The 22,089-nt window shown below is 42.0% G+C and overlaps 1 protein-coding gene across 5 annotated transcripts in view; it reads left to right on the forward strand.

Moving 5' to 3' along the window:
• The window catches only part of PRKG1 (protein kinase cGMP-dependent 1), a 1,198,597-nt gene that overhangs the window by 747,026 nt on the left and 429,482 nt on the right, over window positions 1–22,089 (forward strand). For all 5 annotated transcript variants that reach the window (XM_077874878.1, XM_077874877.1, XM_077874879.1 and 2 more), the window contains one exon: window positions 8,237–8,342. In XM_077874878.1, the coding sequence (XP_077731004.1) occupies window positions 8,237–8,342 (106 nt within the window). The remainder of the gene's footprint in view (window positions 1–8,236; window positions 8,343–22,089) is intronic.

The following is a 22,089-nucleotide window of genomic DNA, read 5'->3' on the forward strand; positions in this document are numbered from 1 at the left end:
AATGGAGTGAGGAAGAGAGATGTTCTTACCCCAGTTTCAGAAGCGTGTATGTGCCCATGAAAAGAACACAGGCTTTGGAATCAGAATGAAAGTGGCTGTACTAATGATGTGTGACTTGGCCAGTAAGTTAGTCTGAGACTCTTTCATTCATAGAAAGGGGATAAGAGCGTATCAGACAGGGACACCTGGGTGGCTCAGCCGTTTAGCGCTGCCTTCAGCCCAGGGCCTGATCCTGGAGACCTGGGATTGAATCCCACATCAGGCTCCCTGCATGGAGCCTGCTTCTCCCTCTGCCTGTGTCTCTGCTTCTTTCTGTGTCTCTCATGAATAAATAAATTAAAAATCTTTAAAAAAAAATATATCAGACAATGAAAGTAGGACAGACTGATATAAATGCAACAGACATCAAGTTCTTATCTCCTACAGTAAATGTTCAACAATGGTGTTCAAAATAATCCTCATTAGTATCCTGTCTTAAAAGAACATCACCATTCATTTGGTCCTTGCAGTATCCTTAACATTTGACAGCAAAAATAAATGTTAAAATCAATATGATAGTTAATGTGTTCATATATTCCAAAAATCGCCACTTGACCTTACCAGTTATATGGTACAAGGTATGAAGTTGAACAGAATTTAGAGCATTCTAAACCAATTGCAGCTACCTCGACGAAACCGATACTTCACGACATCCTTCAAATACATGACCATCACGGCGACCCTGCTAATGATTTTTCTACTATTAAGCTTATGATGATGATTATCTGCAGCGATGAATTTTGCAATCCATTATCTTCATAGAATGTACACTTTTTTTCTAGGCAAGAAAGTTTAAAATATCACCCCCCTACTAATGGTGAGGCAATTTTGCACAGTGGAGACTTCATCATGTTCCAGATGCGTTGAAAATAGCAAATGGCCTTCTCTAATTATGAAGCATTTGTCTACGAACATTCTGGCAGTTGGAATTTGGCTTTAGGCTAACATATGCCTTAATGTTGGGAAACAGTTGTGGGCTCCATGGAACTCCGCACCCCCACCAAGCCTCTGATCTGTCACACTATGTATCTGAGGGATCACCGATGATTCAAGCACCAGGAGATGGAGGTGGTGGTAAACTAAAGCTTCTGGAGGGCCTTGAGTATGTAGTAAAGTACCTTATGGTGTGGGCTGGCCCTCTTGAATGTGGAAGGTGAGGTCCCGGAGTGAGTTAGGGACACCTTTCCTTTTCCTTCCTTCTGCGTTAAGTCCTTAGAAGCTTCTCTTCCATTTAGACAAAAGCTTACAAAATCAACATAATGCTTCAAATGAGACCCACCTATTTTCTGCAAATATTTCTTGCAGACAGAGGCTGACTTGGGGTAGAAGTTGTTACCCTGGAATCCTTGTCAGAACACAAATGACTCTGATGATCTCGGATTATTTTTTTTTCCTATGATATAGAAGAATAGAAATGGATTTTACTTACACAAAATGTTCAACATGCACAATATTCAATTTAGAAAATACTTGGTGAGCTCTTAATTTGTGCCGTCCTATAGAACAAGAGAATACGTGGAGAAATGATTTATAGGTGTATTGCTGTTCTAGAGTAGTGCTGACTGACAGGAATGTGATTTGTTACATGCAATGGCAAATTTTCTGGTAATCGCATTTAAAAAAAAAAAAAAGGATACAACGGAATATTATGCAGCCTTAAAAAGGATGACCACATGGGTGGACCAGCAGGTACCATGCTAAGTGCAATTAGACTGAGAGAGACACATACTGTATGGTTCTGCTCATAGCCCTAAAAACCACAAACAACAAACCAACAGATAAACAAACAAACAGAAATAGGCCTATAAATACAGAGAACAAACTGATGGTTACCAGAAGGGTCGGGGTCGGACAGAGTAGGTGAAGGGGAGAGGGAGGTATAGGCTTCCCATGAAGGAATGAAGAAGTCCCGGGGATGGGTGGTGTACGGCAGAGGGAATCTATTCACCGATGTCGTAATGCCGGTACGGTGACAGGTGGTAGCTACGTGTGTGAACATGTAGAGAAGTTGAATCACTGTGTCCTACGCCTGAACCTAATTTAACATTATGTGCCAACCGTACAAAAAAAAAGGAAAACTAAAAAGTAAAGGGAAACCAGTGTAATGAATTTTTGTAGTATGTTTTTACTCAGTAGGTCAGTTCTACTTAGTATGTCAAATATCTTTATTTTTACTTAGCATGTCAAATATTTTTATTTTAACACGTAATCAATATAAAAAAATTTAAGACCTTCTGTCTTTTCATACAGAGTCTTCCAAATTCTGTGTGTAACTTACCCAGCACATTTCAATTTCCATTAACCTTAAGTACTCAAAGACCCCAGATGACTAGGGGCTATCCTATTGAACAACACATATTTAAAATTCTCAAGGGCTAGGAAAATATAAACAAGCTTGCAAAAGACCTGGAAAGGTCTGAAAAGGGGAAAAAAATAATAAAAATAACTTTGAGCCAAATATTGCCAGGATGAGTGAGAATTTCAGGAGACAAGTAGGTAGACAGTCCCTCTAGGTGGGGGATCTGTGTGGGCGGGTGGGCCTGGGGCAGATAGGAATTGATGTGAAGGGTGTGGGGTGAGCCTGAGGCCAGGAAGACCTGGGAAATGCCACTAGTTCTGCCTATGGAATTTGAGTTCTGTCTTGGAAGTACCAAATACATGTCATTTTCTTTAAATACTGATGAGCATCTCATGGAAAATTAAAAGCCATACAAAATATGAAACTCCTCATATCTACTTATCTAGCAAAGTAAATCCTTTGATCAACTTTGCGTTCTGCATGGTCAAATACACATAACCTAAAACATTCTGTTTTTAAGTGTGTAATTCAGTGACATTAAGTACGTTCACACTATTGTGCAGCCCACCACTGTTCCTCTGGGGGAATCTTGCCTTGGCCTGACCTGAAACTGTCCCCATCGAGCACCACCTCTCTAACCCCTACTCCCCCATCCCCACCCCCGTCCCTAGCCATGATTCTATGTTGTCTCTAGGAATTTGACGATTCTAGGGACTTCATGGCAGTGGAATCCTACAGGGCTTGTCCTTCTGTGTCTGGCTTATTTCACTTAATATAACATTTTCAGTGTTCGCCCCTCATGTAGCATGTATCAGATTTTCATTCCTTTCATAAGGAATTGTAAATATGGGCTACATCTTCTATATCTGTTCACCCTTTGAAGGACATTTGGGTCCTTTCAACCTTTTGACTCTGATGAACGCTGCTGTGGACCTTAGTGTACAAATAACTCTTCTCGTATCTGCTTTCAATTACTTTGGGTGTGTATCCGGAGAAGTAGGATTGCTGGATCCTGTGCTAAGTCTAGGTCGATTTTTTTTTTTTTTTTTTAAGGAACCGCGCAACCATTTTCAAATGTGTCTCCACCATTTACCATTCCCACCAACAATTCGGGAGAGTTCTAATTTGTTCACATCTTTGCCGACACTTACTATTTATTTCTTAAGGACAGCCACCATAATGGGTGTGAAGTGGGTATCTCATTGTGGTTTTGATTTGCACTTCCTTAAACGTTTAATAGTGTTTGAATCTCCCCACGTCTTTATTGACAAGTGCAGGGTTTATGGACTGGCCTCTGATGGGGGGAGGAGGAGGGGAGGCCGTCTCTCGACGGTGAGCCTTCACTTCAGAGTCTGATGTTGTCCGGGTACATAGTGTCAGAATTGAGTTGAATTGCAGAGCATCAAACTGGTGTCTTGAGGATTGCTTGTTGGTGTGGGGAATCCACCCCCAACAACCCTCCCCCGTTGGAATTATTACCGGAACTTCTGCACCTCCCCTAGGCCCTATCTTAAAGTGCCATCACAATGGGGATTAAGCCTTTAACTTTCAGATTTGGGCACCTATTTCAGCCCGTGGAGCCAGGTGAAGATTGTCTTCTGCAAAGCCTCGAATCTGCCTTTCCCGACAAGGAGTAGGGGAGCCTGGGAGACCTTAGCTGTGTACTCACAGCCCCGGATACTTCCCTCCACCGCCCCTCTGCTGGCACTCACTCTTGATTTGTTCTTCTATTAGACCAAGAGGTGGCAAGTGTTTTCTGTAAAGGGCCAGATAGTCTCTGTCAAAACTCTTCAATTCAGCCAAACACAACATGGAAACAAATGGGCATGACTGTGTTCCAATCAGATGTTTTATGGGCACTGAGACTTGTTTCATGTACTTCTCATGTGTCATGAAATATTTTTCTTCTTAAATTTTTCAGCCATTTAAAAAAAAAAAAAAACCATTCATAGCTAGCCTGCCATATAAAAACGGACCACGGGCCTACTCTGGCACGGACGATAGTTTGTTGGCCTCTAGATCACACGTTGCGGAAACAGGAGGGATGCATTTGTTTTCTATCCTTTACATCTAGCACCGGTGTTGGCTAGGTTGGTATAAAATAAATAGGAGCTGAATAAATATTTGAGGTTGTGTTTTATACCCACACATCCTTTCTCAGTATTTGTCCAAAATTTGAATTGCGTGGTGGGTAGATTCCCCAATAGAATTGAAGCCAAGCCCAGGTTTGTGATCAAGGCCTATGTTGAAGGCGTTCTTGATGTGCTCCTGCAGGTAGAGATCTCGGAGGAATGGGAATTGGCCTGTTTTCCTCTGAGCTCAGTGTGGCCTGAAACTGAAGAAACGATCACTGTCTCAGCAGAGAATTTTAGATACGTACTTGCACAAAAAGATCCATTCCCCACACCTACTATGCCTTCTGCCCTTGAGACTTAAGTGTTCAGCAAGGATAATCACAGGAACTTGCCCAAGTGCTTATTGCCTACAGAGATTAATACACCCCTTAAAAATCAAAGGTACATGGAAAATTAAAAAAAAAATTTTTTTTGAATGGTCTGTAAGTTACGGAAGCGGCAGACTTCCACTCCAGCTGGCTGTTGAAGAAGGAAGGTGTTCATCACAACTCGAATATAACCACATTCTCAAAAACAAGGCAAGGTGATTATTAGTCACGCTTGCCCACCTGTGAAATGCTGACTTGACTAATAGGTATGTGGGCTGACTACAGAGGAGGTTTGGGCATCTTGCCCAAGGTCATGGACAAATTTGCAATCTCCTCAAGCCATGTTCATTATCTTGCAAAATATCTGAAACCGTTTTTTTACTTAGAGACCTCCCAATAGCCCATGTAAGTGGGAGTCGGAAGATAAAATGAAAACATTTGATTCTGTGAACTTAGAGCTAATTTTTTAATACATGGGTCATGAGTCCTGATGAATAAATTTAGGTATTTTAATGTAACTTTAGAGTCTACCTAGGTTTACTTTTTTTTTGAGGGGGGGGTGAACTTTGTGTGCATAAATTATTAAGCGATACACCCGATGCTTATCAAATGGAAAGCTAATTTGTCACTGGGGAGAAGTCCTAAGAAGCAAGACCTGGACTTTTCTCTGGGGGGAATGTACAAACTTCCTTGAGGGAACCGGATCCAGGCATAGGAGAGATCATGACCAATACTGGTAACGTGCTACAGATAGTGACACGGGGCAGAGAGCTGGCCCAGCGGACGGGACGAGAGCCGGGCCTCCAAGGGTGAACTTGGACTGAAAAGGTTGCAGATAAGTTGGTCCCAACACAGCAGCACATGCGTGTGTCACACGCCCCTGACCCTCCAGGACCCAGGACCTTTTTTTTTTTTTTTTTTTTTTTTTTTTTTTGCTTCCCATCTTATTCCCACTCTGCCCTCTGGTCTTTACATGAATGTTATTTGACAGTGGCCGTGTTGGTCCGCTTTCTGCTTAATTTGGGTGTCTCTGAATCCAACTTCTGCCCCTCCTCGATTAGTCTTTATCAGCTATCACTGTGATCATCATCTCTGTTTAAGAGCCTATAATAGAAACCTTTACATACAGCTGTTGGGAGTACTCTGTGGCCTGCGGGGCACAGCCTTCACCTGTATGTGTGCTTGACTTCCCTTTGACATTCTGCTTAAAAAAAAAAAAAAATTATGGGAGAGAGAGGGGTGGGCAGAGACACAGGCAGAGGGAGAAGCAGGCTCCATGCAGGGAGCCCACGTGGGACTCGACCCTGGGTCTCCAGGATGATGTCCTGGGCTGAAGGCAGGTGCTAAACTGCTGAGCCACCCCGGGACACCACCCCCCCACCCCGACATTCTGCTTCTAATGAGTCCTTGGGTTTCAGTGCAGTATGTATATATTTAATAGTACAACTATCTTCACTGCCACTGTTTTCAGGACAAAATTGGTTGGTGTATCCTAATTCATCCTTTGGAGGAAGACTTTGTATACTGGAAATACCTAGGAACTGATAAGAATGATGATGGATACAGAATTTTTTTTTTTTTGTCTTGTAAGCATTCAAAATCTTTATGGTATACTCTTAAATTGCTTTTTTTTTTCTTTTGTTTTGTCTTTAAGATTTCTAGTAGCTTTTTGTTGCTCATACGTGAATCCCTGCTTCCTCTGCCTGGCTTCAAGGCACCTGCAGCAATTATACAGCGACCCTGCAGGGTCTCAGCCTTCGGGGACTGTGGTATCCCTGCCTGGACTCCCCTCTCCCCCCAACCACAGCCCCCTTCCAGCCCTGCTCTTGGGCTCTCCCCAACAGATTTCCCCCACCCCTCAAGCTCTCTCCTAGCTCAGCTCCTGTCCCTTTTAAAAGCCTCTCCTCCTTGTGAATCTCTTCCTGAACTGGCAGTCCTTTGTGGTCCTGTCCTCCAGTCCTAGGGTTTGTCTCAAGTAAACAGGTGTTCTGGAAAGGAGCCTGGATTCCACAGAGGAACTAGAATGTGGCTGGAGCACATCTGTGCTCGTTTTTGAGGATAGTTCATTTTTTAAAAGATACTTGGAACGGAGCCATGCGTGCACCAGCCTTTGCTGCTTTGTTCATTTTCTCATTAACTGAGCACCTTTTTTTTTTTTTTTTTTTTTTTTTCCTCCAACAAAGAACAGACCAAGGGGGAAGTCATGTTCTAGTTTCTTAGCTTTGAAGAATTTTGCAAGGAAAAATTAGGGAACAGTCAAAGATAGGGGTTTACTCTAGAACGCCTAGTCCCTCCCTCCTCTTTCCCTCCACTGCGGTCACTCGTGGTCCCTCCCCGTGTGGTGCACCTGCGGCCTAGTACCGTGTGCCCCTGTCCCGTACCCCCCGTACCTCAATCCATTACATCCAGCGGGCTTAGTTGAGAGAATTGTCCTCTTCAGTCTTTCCATGTTTGGCTCATTAAACCATAAACCGTCTCTACTAGCTTGTCTTGCACCAGCCCCTGCATAGTCTCCTTACCCTCTTCCCCGTGGGTACAGTCTGCCGATTGGCTTGCTTCATTTGTGTGCCCACTTAAAATGTTCTCTATTGTGAAAATCCGCAAAAATACACAAAAATGGAGACCATAGTACAAGGAGCGTCTTGGGTGCCCATCACAGATTCAGTCACCGAGATTTTTGGTGTGTCCTTTGAAAACCTAAGCAGATCTTCTTAAATCGTTCTGTTACCCTATAGCATCTTTCCCCAAAACTTGTCTCTTAGTCGTGCGCTTAATAGATCAAGCGGTGGACTTCTGTGGTGCTCAGTTTCAACACTATTATTCCTTGTCAAAGACCGTGGTGTGTAAGACTAGAAATTAAAATTCAACAAACATACCTAGTCTAACTTCACGGGACGACTTTGGGCACAGGTTATGGTTTGTAAAAAGGAGCCTCGTGTAGAAATCCTTGGGCAATTATCATTTCTATTATATGGAATTCAGCCTGAAGCCTGGAGATGGAGTTTTCACCTCTACTTTTTGCAATTAAAACAGGATGATTTAAGTCCTTAACACCATTCTGGGTAATTACTAAGGAGTGTTATTAATTGTGAATCTTTCTCTTTCTCCTTGTGACTTTTTCTTTTTTTTTTTTTTTTTTTTTAACTCCACCATAGTCTTGAAAGTACTAAATTTGTTCAGTGGGTACTGAGGCATTCCCATCCCTTCAGGACAGAAGAGCGATGAGAATCCTCCTCTTAGGCAATAATACTAAGTGGAAAATTATGAACTGCATCTCGCCTGTAAGAATACCTGCCGCCTTCACGAAACAAGATAGCATGATGGTATCAGCTGTAAATGAAGGTTGATCATTTCCATACCTCTCCTGGATCCCTTGCCTCTCCTGCATGATGTGCACAGCTGAAATGGTCTAACTTTTTTTTTTTTTCCCCCTGTTTCCTTTTTCTCTTCTCCAGCTCTTGTAAATGTGAAACTCTGGGCCATCGATCGACAATGTTTCCAAACCATCATGATGAGGACGGGACTCATCAAGCATACCGAGTATATGGAATTTTTAAAAAGGTAGGATGCTCTCATTTCTTCTGCCGAGGGTGCTAATTGCCCGTTCAACCCTCTTCTTTGACTTGCACCCCTCTTGGGCTGAACCTCCTACAAGTTTGTGGAAGCACAAGGCTTTGGCCTGGCTTCTCTCTGTTTCTGGTACCCATTTCCATGGTAGCATCAAGTTCTGATTAAGTCAGAACTTGAGCGTTTCATTGAACATCCTCTTGTGGAGGAGCAAGGCTCAGAGAAACCAAGAATTTGCTCGAACAAAATGGGATGTCGAGTCCATCCCTCACTATTTATCAGTTAATATGTCTGAGGTACCGCTTCTGACTGAATCCTCTCTTGGGTAAGACTCCATGTTAAAGGTCAGATCACGAAGATGGAAGAGTGCCAAGACCAAGCTCATTATCCTTTAATCCTGGGCTTAATGTCCCAAATTAAATTTGTTTTATGTCGCAGTTCTGAAATATCAAAAGCTTTTCTTGATAGCGTGTATTATCATAATTCAGTCTAGCATGGAAATTGGAATAAAAGAAACGGCTTTTCATTTCTTAAGATTACACTGATATTTCCTCAAATGCCTGCCTTTGTCTCTGAGCTTAAAGAAAACACGTTATTTTATCATTAAAAAGAATATTGACAACTTTTTTCCCCCCTCCAAGAAATATTTTGTATTTTTCTTTCTTTTGAAAATTGAACCATCCTTAAGTAGTGATATACAGATGGTTTGGTTAAAAGGCAGTGTAGTGTCAGTTAAGGTCTCGTTTTTCAGAGCTAGAATGTTAAATGGGCTTTTTCTCTCTATACATATTTGTGTGTGTGTGTGTGTGTGTGTGTGTGTGTGTGTGTGTGAAGAAATGGTTTCATTGGAGCTAAAAAATCAAAATGCCCTCTTGTTTCAGTGAGACATCGTGACACACACCTGTTGCATTTTCTTACGCAGGTTTAAGGCTTGATTTTATGTAGTTAATTTATTTTCTGATTCATTGTTTATACATTTTTTATTTCCACATTTTTTTCCTTAAATTCCTGCTTGAAGGGACAATAAAATCATAATTTGAGGTCAAGTAATAATAGCTATATTTTCACTTATCAGGGGGTTGGGATTTTCCTGGAACGTGACTGGATGAAACATTTAGAAGTAGAAATGTCAATTGCTGTTTGGAGTTTAGTATAGTTTGCAAGGGAATTATTCAGGTGCCGTGCATGTACCCATGTTTGTGTATAGGTCTGCGTGTGTATGTGGATCTGTATGTTGGTATGTGTCTGAGGGAATAGAAAGAGAATAGAGAGCAATAGGCTGAAGAAATAAAAAACTTAAAAATGCAAATTTAAAGTGCAAGTCACGGATTTCTTCAGATGCAGCCTAATAGCCAAAGATCCCAGGTGGTAACTGATAAAATTCTAGCCTGTAGGGCAGAGCCTGTTAGGTGTGTCATATACCTAAGCATTGGGCACTTGGGGTGTAGGTTTCAGCTTCCATAGTTTTGTTTTCTCCAGAAAATGGAGTAAGCATCCACACGTGCTCCCATGACACACAGAAACCTTTCCAGAGCCCCTAGTTGAGGCCATGAAGTCTCACTGTGATCTAATTGAGCGTGCGTGTATTTCCCATTTTGGTTGTATTTTCAGAGCCACGTACATTTGTTGTTCTGCTCTGACAGTTCAAACCTTGAACAATAAAAGTTAGTTCTCCAGGGTGTGGGAACATGCCTAGTTGGCCAGCTTAGAGCAAGTGAAGTCCAACTGGTTGAAGGGGATGTAGACCTAGACTGTCACTGTCCCTCTGGCCACATCCTTTGTGAAGGCCGCACTGGGCTGGGAGCCTGGAGAGGTGACAAGGTGACTGGCATGGCCTGGGGTCAGCCTTCATCGTCCTAAATGAAGACTGTGGTTACCTGGTTCTCTCTAGCCCTTCCGTGGCTCCCAACTGCTCTTGAATTATTCACAGCCTCGTCGGCTGGACATCCAAGGGGCCCCCAAAGCCACTTGAGCCTGTTTGTCCAGCTTGGAGGCTTCTTGTCCTGGAAAACCCAAAAGTTCCCTGTGCTCAGCCAGTCCCTCAGCCCCTGTGCTTTAATAAAACTCACTGCCAATGTCCCTGCACCTTTATTTCTCTTCCATCAGTGTTCAAATTTTATTTTCACGATCCTACCAAAAGCTGCCCCTTGCATCACTAGTAACCTCCTTCCACCAAGAAGTAACGTTTCCCCTGTATGAACTTCATCTCTACCGTGTGTCTCAATTTTTATTTTACTACAACTTAACTGCTAAACTTACTTCTAGGCTGTAAACTTTTCTTAAGCATCTTGTTATTCTTTGGCACAAAACTGATTTTGTAGATAATTTATAGACAGTAAGGAGAGACCAGTACATGGTTCTCAGAGCCCAAAGACAAGTGACAATTCAGGGCTCCTTTTATCCAAAAATTAAATAATCTATGTGTGTATGTATGTTAGAAATGTTAGAAATATCAAGACCGTCACAGCATAGTGTTAAACCAAGCATAGGCATCTTCTAAGCTTGGGACCTGTACTGTTGCCCGAGTTGTACACTCATGAAGCTGAATGAGTAAATAAGATTCCCCTCTCCTTTACTTTTCCAAGCTAACTATACTTAATACCCTTTATTTTGTAGGACTATTAAGAAGTGTGTATAATAGTCCCAAAAGAAATGATACTGTCAAAAACTTACATGAGCAGAATTAAGTGAAATCTTCTATCCTAACTTAAGAATAGTTTTGTTGTTTTTGAGGGGTGGGGGGAGGCACCCAGGTGGCTCAGTGGTTGAGTGTCTGCCTTCAGCTTAGGTCATGATCCCAGGGTCCTGGGATCAAGTCCCCCATAGGGATCCCCTCAGGGAGCCTACTTCTTCCTCTAGCTCTCCCTCTTTCTGTGTCTCTCATGAATAAATTAATAAAATATTTTAAAAATAGATTTTAGGGCAGCCCTGGTGGCACAGTGGTTTAGCACCACCTGCAGCCTGGGGCGTGATCCTGGAGACCCGGGATTGAGTCTCACATCAGGCTCCCTGCATGGAGCCTGCTTCTCCCTCTGCCTGTGACTCTGTCCCCCACCCTCTCTTATTTATATACATATATATATATATATATATATATATATATATATATATATATATTTTATTTCCCTATTTTTGTCAAATTTGCTTATCACTCTTAAATTGTATAAAATTTTATGTAGTCAAGTCAATCAACTTTTCCTTTTATGGCTTCATGTGTAGAAAGGCTCTTTAAAAAAAAAAAAAATACTTTAGAGAGAAGCCAGGTGGACAAGGAGGGGCAGAGAGAGGCTCCTTTGTCTGCAGAGAGCCCAACATGGGCATGGATCCCTGGGACTCCAGGATCATGACCTGAGCTGAAGGCAGACACTTTTTTTTTTTTTTTTTAATTTTTTTTAAATTTTTATTTATTTATGATAGTCACAGAGAGAGAGAGAGGCAGAGACATAGGCAGAGGGAGAAGCAGGCTCCATGCACCGGGAGCCTGATGTGGGATTCGATCCTGGGTCTCCAGGATCGCGCCCTGGGCCAAAGGCAGGCGCCAAACCACTGCGCCACCCAGGGATCCCTGAAGGCAGACACTTTAACTGAGCCACCCAGGTGGTGCTGCTAGGAAGACTCATTTTATGGTAATATATAAAAACATGGACTTAGTACTTTGACATTATCCCTTTTGTTTGTTTTTTAGTTTTTACATTTTATTTATTCATGAGAGACACAGGGGGTGGGGGCAGAGACACAGGCAGAGACACAGGGCCCTGGGATCATGCCCTGAGCTGAAGGCAGTTGCTCAGCCGCTGAGCCCCACAGGGGCCCCTTTGACATTTTCCTATAGCGTGGGGGGAGTGAGAAGGAGTGGTTTTCTCTAATGCGTTTGCTAAATCCTTCATCTCCAGCTTTCTACCTTAGATATTTATACTTTACATTGTGTTAAGGAGTTAAAGCAATTGAGATACACCCAGAAAGATAACAAATCTGAAAAAACAATCTCCTGGCACTGCTCGTCTGTCTCCCCATGCCATGCTTCCCTGTTATTTTTCAAAACCGGCAGTAGGTGTAGCGGGTGAGAAAACGGGACACACCAGGCATATACATGTTCTGCCAAAATGCATAGATTTTTCTTTATTATTGAAGTTGGTTTTTATTTTCACTCCAGTGCGTTTACCCATGTCGTAGCTCCCGGTCATGTGGGTTGGCCTCCTTTTTGCTCTTGAATGCCACATCAAACTCTGATTCTACCTCTTTAATCGACTTTGCCATTTCTCTCTTATGCCTCTTTGACATTCCCTGATGTAAACACAGATGTTCCTCTGCAGGCATAGTGCACACGCATACACACGCACACAAATATTCAAGGGGCAGTGCTGCTAAGCAGGGCATGGTTGCTCTAGGTCCCGCAGTGATTTTTCGCCAGTTGTGAGCATTTCCATCCTCTTTGGCTACTGGAAAATGCTGCTTTATAAGATGGATTCTGAAAAATGAGCCAAATAGCTGCCAGAGTTAATTTGCATTTCCTTTTTCTGAGCATATTCTCTGTGCTCCTCTTGGCACTGGCATCTATCCCAAGGAGCCGCAAGATGCAACTGCGTGGCCACTGGGTGGGCTTCTTGGAACTAGGATGACATTACAGACATGATCGTGAACTTCTATTTATGTCCCTTGCCTCAATGACAACAGAGAGACGAGGACCATTTGGAATTTAAGCTACTTAGTGGACCCTGTTCATTGGAAAACATGGTCTTCATTCGCGAAGGGATCTTTCGGTAACGCAGAGGTGCTCACACCCTCTTCCTGCACAAAGCCTTTCCATGGCTCCTGACCATCCCTAAGATAAAGCCTGGGTCTTGGAAACTCCTGCCTTCCAGGGCTGCTTCTGGCCTTCACCGATTCCTATCATTCTCCTTGTTCTTCCTCATTTTCTCTCCTCCAACACAGGACTGTCTTTCGTCGCCTCCATGTCCGTGTGAGCCATGGGGCCCTCACAGTGGAGCTCATTCCAAGAGATGCCTCTCACTTTGAATGGATAGATTTCCCAGGGTGACCTGTTGTATGGAGCATAGAGTGTGCCCACTGGGGCAGGAAAAAAATGAATCTGATCTCCCTCAAACAACTAGAAATCTCTGCTTTGTCCTCTTCACAGTTGAAAGAGACACTGATGGTATTAGCCACCAAGCTGGCCATGATATTCTCAATAAATAGAATTTTTAAGCTTGGAGATCTTGAAAGTCTTGGACGTCTTGGCTCCTAGCAAACTTTCTAATCATAAAGAACATGGAGGCATTTTTCAGTTTTAAAACTACCAGTCATGTGGTTTGGATCTTGGGGCAGAAGGGGTGAGATCTCCTCCAGGAATTCCTAATCAGTGGAAGCTGAGTGATAACAAAGCCCAAAGCTAATGGCCCCTGAGAGAGTCTTAGGGGCATCTATGTTCAATGAGTCCAGGTGATGAGGGGGCCTTCAGCAAATCTTACAGCTGCTTAGAGCACTTCCTGCTGCCACGTTTGATGCAGCTGTGTCATTTATTCCTTATTTCCATCTCTGGAGAGTAAGCCTCAAATATGGTTTGTTTTTCTTCTCTGAAACAATAATGCTACTATACACATCTAATATATAATTGAATAAATATGCTACTTGCACGTGCGTTTTAGGAAAGTGATAACCACCATACTCCAAAAGAGGATGACTTTGTATTGAGACCTCATGGCATCCTGTTTTTATCAGAATGACCTTCACCATGAGGAAATCTTCATTTTTGGGTTGGCTCCATGACCTCTGTCTAGAGTCTATACCTAAACCAAAACTTCCCTGAAGCTTCTTTCATTATTTTATGTTTTTATCACCTGGCCACTAGTAGGGGCCTATGTCATGGCCTGTGTGGTCTGACACCTCAATGAGGATTAAAAAAAAATAGGTTTACAAAAACGTAAGATCTAATGTAATCTAATCTCTGTGCACCTTTTTCAAGTGAAGGAACAGAGTCTTGAGCCAAAATGAGCTCACATTTAGTAAACCACAACTCAAGTTATGAATTCCCATTCTGGGTGCCGTGCCGTACCTAGACTCGGGCTCCTGGTGTATATTCCAGTGGAAGCTCCTCACTATGGCAAACTTACTGTGGAGTAGTAGTTAGTAATACATATTTTTTTTTCTCTCCACAAAGGTAATTTCCTTATATAAGTAACTTGATACTACTTAGATTTTTTTTTTCTATATTCCACATGTTTTTTACTCTTAATCTTAGAATAATGAGACTTCTGAAACCCTTGCAAACTTTCCTTCTCTGATCTAATTTGAAAACATAACTTCGTATTCTTATAACTCTACTCAACAGGTTACCTTGTTCTGAGATTTATATTCTATACTTTTACAAATATGTAGAATAATCAGGAAAGATGTTCATTTAGAGTTCATGGAGTAGACTATAACGTGGTAAGGGATAGGAGAGGTCACTCATCTTGCCCATGAGACCAGTGAGCATTGAGTTTCCCAAAGTCACGTGGAAAGTCGATCATATAATTATGTAGCTCTGCTCCTAGGAAAATTGTAAATTCAGCTGCCCTGTAATGTCAACGGTCTCCAGTTCAAAATCTCCAGGGTAAAATTGTCCACAATCTATACTAAACACATTTTCTAGTGTTTCATAATTCTTCTGGAATATTTGGGTTTATTTTAACTTTTTTGTTGTTGAAATATAGTTGACACGCAGTAGTTTCAGTTATACAGCAGTGATTCCACATCTCTAAGTTATGCTATATGCCCCACACGCATAGCTACCATCTGTCCCCACATAACACTACTACGATATCCTGGACTATATATCCCTGTGCTCTAACCATCGTTCCCGTGACTTCTTCACTCCTCTAGAATGTTCTGCAACGCTCCTGCTAAAGTTGTCCTATTCTCCACATAAAAACTGCACACAGCTACACTTGCCATGTTAATTTTGAATGACAGATGTGGGGTGGGACCTGAAAATTCACATTTTTACAAGAACAGCAAATGTTTGTGTATGTGCCAAGCAGTGTTCAGAACACTTGATGCATCATTTAGACCTTAATAAAAACCTATAAAGTGATAACATAATTTCCATTTTACTGATAAGAAAATTGAGGCCAAAGAGTTAAAGTTCCTCAGCTAGTCCTGTGTAGAGCCAGTTGTCTCAGAACCAATACTCAGACTCTGTGCCATACTGTTTCCGGAACTGCAGGCTACTCAGACATCAGGTCTAACCCATTCTTGGTCTTCTCAACAAACTGGTGTTGACTCTGCCCAGAGATTTGGGCAGTTGGTTGACTTTGTCGTTGGTGTACCTGGGTTTCCTCTTCACTGTATTTTTCTAACAGCGCCCTTCCCCCAGAACCTCAGCAATCTTTTGATTGCTCTCCCCATCCCCCACCCCCACCACCCCAGGCCATGTTCTCAGAAATCAATGCTCAGCAACAGCATTAAGAGCTGTCACTTTGAACCCTGGTAAATAAAAGTAGTGGTGTCCTAGAATGGCATCGGCTCAGTAGAGGAGTCTTCTGGTGTTGGGGAAAGCCACCACCTGTGCAGAAGCAGGCACCATCCTTTCTGAAAGGGATATTAAATGAGCCAGAGCTCAGGATCCTTGCCTCCTGGCATCAGATGTTCAGGCAGTGGTGATTCCAGCTTGGCTTCCTGTCTCCTGCCTGGAGTTCTCAAGCACGGGTGGTGGTCTTTAAGCAATACCCGTTCTTGCTTATGCTGTGTCCTGCGATCTCTTGAGGAACTGGGCTGTTTGGATATTTACTGAGAGTAGATTTGGTAGACCTTAGCCTGAAGGAATCAAGATACTACTTTGGGGGTAAAACGTCTATAAGGACAACAAGGTCATCTAATGAACTTGAGATATTCGTGGAACATCAACATCATGATCCCACTTCCCCCAGATTATTCTCCTATCATTTATAGAGCAAGATGGGAAAGAAAAGCTTCTATGGAAATGGTTTTAGGGATTTTAGGCTTTTTTTTTTTTTTTTTTTTTTTTTTAAGAAGCTAACAGACCTATTAAGCTCTTAAGCTTTGAGCTTTAATAGAACTTTTCTAGAAGATTGTGAAGCTTGCATTTGAATTTAGCTTGATACAGCTGGCATAGTTTAAATTTGAAGGGAAATAATGCAGGGGATAAAAGAGGCCCTTTGTCCCTCCCCCGTGCCCGTCGGCCTGTTCAGTCCATGCTGTGGTAGCAGATCCACTCTCATTAAAGATGACACCAGGGACAGATAAATGTACAAGTGGCCTTTCATTTCATGATGTCATTGAGCATTTGCACGGATGTCTCCATATTGATCCTTTTTTTAAAAAAGGAACTGCAGGGGCACCAGGGTGGGCATTGTTGGTTAAGCATATGATTCTTGATTTTTTTTTTTTTTTTCTTTTGGCTCAGGTCATGAGATCGAGCCTTATGTCAGGCTCTGATGCTCTGAAGAATGGCATCTGCTTGAGAGTCTCCCTCTGTCCTTTCTGCTCATGCTCTTTCTCTCCAGCCTCTTTTTTAAAAAGGGTGACCTATGATCTTTGCATATTACATATTGATAATAAAAATCCTACATGTGTCTTATATAGCACACTCGCCTCCACGTGTGTGTATTTCTTCTAACCCTCACAAATAATAGGATACCAGATTATGGGGTTTGTGGCTAAAAATCTCCCATTGAAGTCAAACAATGTAGCTCCTACAGATCATCTTGCTTGGTCCTGGGGAAGATGAGGCCTCAGCCAAGAGACTTATCTTGGCTCTCCTGGAGTCTGGGCTTGTGGACATGAATCCCTGTGGGAATGGTTGTCTATCTTTCCATCCCCATGGCCCTAAGAATAGTTTCTCAACACCGTGGGGGCTCTGCAGTCAAAGCAGCATGGGGACAGTTGGATACTACTCCATGTCATTGTAGGTTTGAACCTTTGAAGTCCTTCCTCTAGCTAGGCTCCTTTAATTTCTGTATCTTTCACATTGAGCCTATGTTGGTGCTTCTGAGAGGGAGTCCTTTTTCCATAAGAGATGATTCTATAATGAATAGCTTCAGAAGGATGCCACAAGCTACTAGGGAAATGAAGGTAGATTTCTGGCATCCCAGTCCCCTGGATTTCTCCACTTGATAGAGAAACCTACTTGCTTACAATTGGAGAGGAAGCCAAGAATCTGGAGTGGAGATGAAGAAATGCCATTGGGGGCAGATAAACATCGGGGTGACTTTGACAAAATGTCTTAGTTTATAATCCATCCCAGGTAGAGGAGAGAGCATCAGTTTGCTTAGAAAAAGCAAAAGCAAGATGTGGACTGTGCATCATGGGTCCTGTTTTTTCGTTTGCTGTGGGTTTTGTCTTGTTTGGGCTTGGAATGAAGCTAGTCAGAATGTATGTACCAATAAGTTTTCCCAAGGTGGAGTCCTCAGCTTAGCATCTGGCTGTTATGCGTTATGGGCATCTCGGGACCAGACTGTCCTGCATCTCTGCTTTGTCGAGAGTGCCAAGGAAAGGGATGCCATCAGAGGGAGCACCTGGCTTGATGTTTGAAATAGGGGCTGATTTGTGACTACTCCCCTACAGTGAGGGTGTTTGGATAGTGAAGAAAACCAGGGAGAAAACAAAGTGGTCCGTACCTGCTGCTGCTTTACCGACATCATGTCGCTGGATTCTGATGATCTCCTTTGAGGGAGTTGGTGCTCTCTCCCTCTCTGATTTGAGGAAGAGACTGGAGTTTTGAAAATGACCACCGTTCCCACCATCAGTCAGCTAGATTCCAAATCAGATCCACTCCCAAAGTCCTTGTTCTTGTCATCACATGAGGCCAACTTCCTGAAAAGGGGTAATGTCAGAAATATCAAAGTGTCCGTATTTAGCCTTTATTTTCTCTAATAGAATAAATATACCAATTGATGATGCTGCAGAAAATTCATTGCGAGGATGAATGATGGTCCCCAAAATTGTTGCAAATGTATTTGACACATTTCAACCATTGTAAAAAGTTCCTCAGGGGTGTGTGTGCATGAATATCCATCCACCTATGGATCTTGAGATTTTCTTAAAGACAGGAAGATTTTTTTTTTCCTTAGAAATCTCCTAATGAGCCTGTCATTTTAAAATTTACTTTGTATGTCTACAATACAAAGTATTGTTTGTGCTGAAGCCTAGGACGATTCCAACTGAGAGTAGGACTTGAGTTTTCCTAGGCATCTACAGAGACTTTAAAGTGATACAGCACTTTTCAAGGAATTAAATGAATTTTATTTTCCCATTGGACTGCATGGGGTCGAGTAGGTAAACATTGTATTCCATGTTCGGGAAAAACTCCTTAAGTGCTTTGGTCTGTTGTGCAAACACAGACACATCAAAGTTGACTTGAAACATGGATTTGTTTTGTTTTTCTTTTTGAGAGAAATAAAATCCACAAGTAGATCTAACACAAACATGGCCAAGATTTAGGGCAATAAAAGAAAACTTACAGATCAAGGACTTTAATTCTAGAGAATTCAGAATTCTTAAACTTAATGGTAAAGTTTAGGTACAAACAACGTATGATCAAAATGTTTTTTTCTTATTTAAACAAGTATATTTGCTATGTTAAAGATAGTCCTTTCAGACGCTTGTCACCCAAGGTGAAAAGTGTGCCAAGTATTTAGTAGCAGTGATTGAACCACTTGGCAAAATCGAGAGTTCTGTATATTGGACATGTAGAATTAGCTCAAACCAGGCTTTTCAATTGTAAACACATAAAAACTAGCTTTTTGTATTGGGTAAATCTGTGAAAATTGGAGTCTCCTCTAGAAAATATTTTTCGTTTATTTAGCCCAGCTTAAAGGTTTGTTGTTTGCCTTAACATGATCGTTCAGCCATCTTCACTCTGTTGACCCCAGCTCTGGTCTGCAGGATCCCCACAGCCAGTTAGTAGGGGTCTCCAGCACTGAACCATTTTCTACTTCAGTGTGATGCTCTCTAATGTAATTAGACAAGAGAGCCTTTGTTGTGTTGTTTTGGTTTTCTAATTAAGCTTTCCAGAAGGACTTAATTCTTTGCAGCTCTTGCCTGATTGTTCTGACATCTACGTATATGCTGGGCCACTTCAAATAGTTCTTTTTCCAGATCAGTTTTACGATGATCTCCTTCTACCACACTTTGGCATATCCTACTATTTTCTTAAAAAATAATCCAAATAATGAAAGGTTTTATTTCAGAAGTCTTTGTTCATTGTCGGTGGAGAGATAAAGATAACTTCATCATATATATATATATATATATGATGAATTTTAAAAGATTTATTTATTCATGAGAGACACACAGAGGTGCAGAGACACAGGCAGAGGGAGAAGCAGGCTTCCTGCGGAGCCCCCAATGTGGGACTCAATCCCGGGACTCCGGGGTCATGCCCTGAGCTGAAGGCAGGCGCTCAACCACTGAGCCACCCAGGCGTCATGATAACATCATTTTAGACTAAGTTTCCACTGGAAAATAGGTTAGGGCATTGATTTCCTTGTTTGGATTACATAAGGACATGCTGGGGAAGCCCTGGCTCGCCCCAAAGGTAGCCCACTCCACTGGCTCTAGACTTCCATGATCTTGCGCCTCACTCTCTTTCTGAAGATCATCTGGCAGCCTTTTAACCTTACAGAAGAAGGTTCTTAAATTCAAAATAAGACAGAATTATTCAAAGCAGACTTTGGAATTAACAATTGTGCAGTAACACTGCAGAATAGACCTGGAGAACTTCAGAACTCTGTGGCTTTTTTTTTTTTTTTTCCCCCCTGATCTTTTAGTCTGAGCCGTATGCTTGATCTATCTTACTCAAGCCCTGGACGTTTGCTATCCAGAAATTACAGCATCCATAAACCCCTTCAATACTAACTTTGTCGTCAAGTCCTCTCACATCTGTGTTTCCGTCTACTGCACTACTTTGACTCACGAACCTGCCTATAGTCCTGTTCTGGTCTCACATGGCACATCTGTGGCTGCTACCAACACTTGTGAATTTGGTTTCTGCAGAGGTGAAGTTGAGCGAGGTAAAAATAGAGGTGGTATTTTGGGGTATCAAGAAAGAACGATGTGGTCTGGGGGAGTAAGTGGCCCTGTGGCTGGAATGGGATATTGGTGAAGGAGCCAAACCAGGCAAGTCATAATAGCCTCGCAGGCACGTAGGGGTGGATCTAGAGTTTATGTGCTGCCAGAGGTCTCCGCTTCAGACAGAGAATCTGGATGGACCACACTGAAATGTCCCTTTAACTTAAATATCTTGAAACCCCAAGAAAAAAAACATAACTTGAAGACACCTGAAGTCAAGAATAAACTGCTAATCATTGAGATTTAAGAGCATCTTAATCATGAAAATTGAGGCATAGTTTCAAATAGGCATGGGCTCTCAATTGATTTAACCGTTACACATTAAAAACAAGATGTATGCTTCGTGTTATTAAAGTTCTAAAAAAACAAGGAAAAGAATTTGTCATGTTATTTTCCAAAAAGAGGTCTACTGTCAGCATTTGAGAATTTTACTCCCAGTTGAGAATTGTGCCTAATTTTGTTCATGATACATGCATGGTTTTTAATGCTGCTATTAAGGTAACATCACACCCTTCTATGTTATTTAATAGTAAGACTTAAAAAAATTTTTTTTCCAGATTTTATTTATTTGCGAGAATGAGAGAGAGCAAGCAAGCGTGAGTACACAGGTAGGGGCAGAGGGAGAAGCAGACTTGATCCACGGACACCTAGATCATGACCTGAGCTGAGGGCAATCACTTAACCAACTGAGCCACCCAGGCGCCCCCTCACTTTAGACCTTTTACCAACAGAGCTGCTGGAAACCTTCTTCACCATGTCTTTTTTGTGAATGTTGGTCCTCATTACTCTTGAGTGGAATAAAGTTTGATTCAAAGAAGAATATATATGACAGTGCCATATAATTTCCTTGTCTTTCAACCAATTTTTACTCCCACCAATATGAAAACTCGTTCCAAATCCACACCAACATTTGGCACTTTTAAATCTTGTTAATTTTACTTGGCTAAAACATTTTAATGAAATTAAATATCACATAATATCCTAATCATTTTGAGTGCACAGCTCATTAACAAAAAAGATGTTAGCATACTGTCCACTGTATCTTTAGTATTTCATAGAATATATATTCCTTTATAAATTAAAACAGGTACAGCTGAACTAAACCATGTAGAAAATAAGATTTTTGAAAAGGCAAGATAAAATAGAATTAGTAATATTTCCTGCATCAGCTCCATAGAACGTCTTACACAACTTATGCACAGAGATCTGCACTGTGAGGGATCTGTGTGTTCTGTGGATGGTGTTGGAATCCACAATTGCCAGGTGGGGTGACTCTAACATGTGATATAGTGAAGCACAGTGGCCCTTCCTGTGAGCTCTGTGCTACCATTTTCTCCTGGTCCAGTTTTGGAGCTGGACTCCACTACAGGAGTGTGAAGTTGCCCTAGGCCTAGCATAAAATGTAGACAGGATTTCAGGGGCTGTGACTGGGAGTCATTGCAGTGTAGCCAGCCCTGCATCTTCCCAACACGTGAGTCAAGCTCTACACCCTTCCCAGGTGCATGTCTGCAAGCCTGGAGTGGAGACTGCTTTTTTTTTTTTTTTTTTTTTTTTTTTTGCCCGTGTTTATTTTGCTCGTGGCTTTTGTTGTTCTTACTGGTCTTCGAAACTGGCTGTTCTTAAGGTATGATAGGAGTTTTAGTGGGCATCGCTGACATTCTGTAGGGAGATC

The sequence above is a fragment of the Canis aureus genome, chromosome 27, assembly GCF_053574225.1.
Source record: "Canis aureus isolate CA01 chromosome 27, VMU_Caureus_v.1.0, whole genome shotgun sequence".
Taxonomy (NCBI): Eukaryota; Metazoa; Chordata; class Mammalia; order Carnivora; family Canidae; genus Canis; species Canis aureus.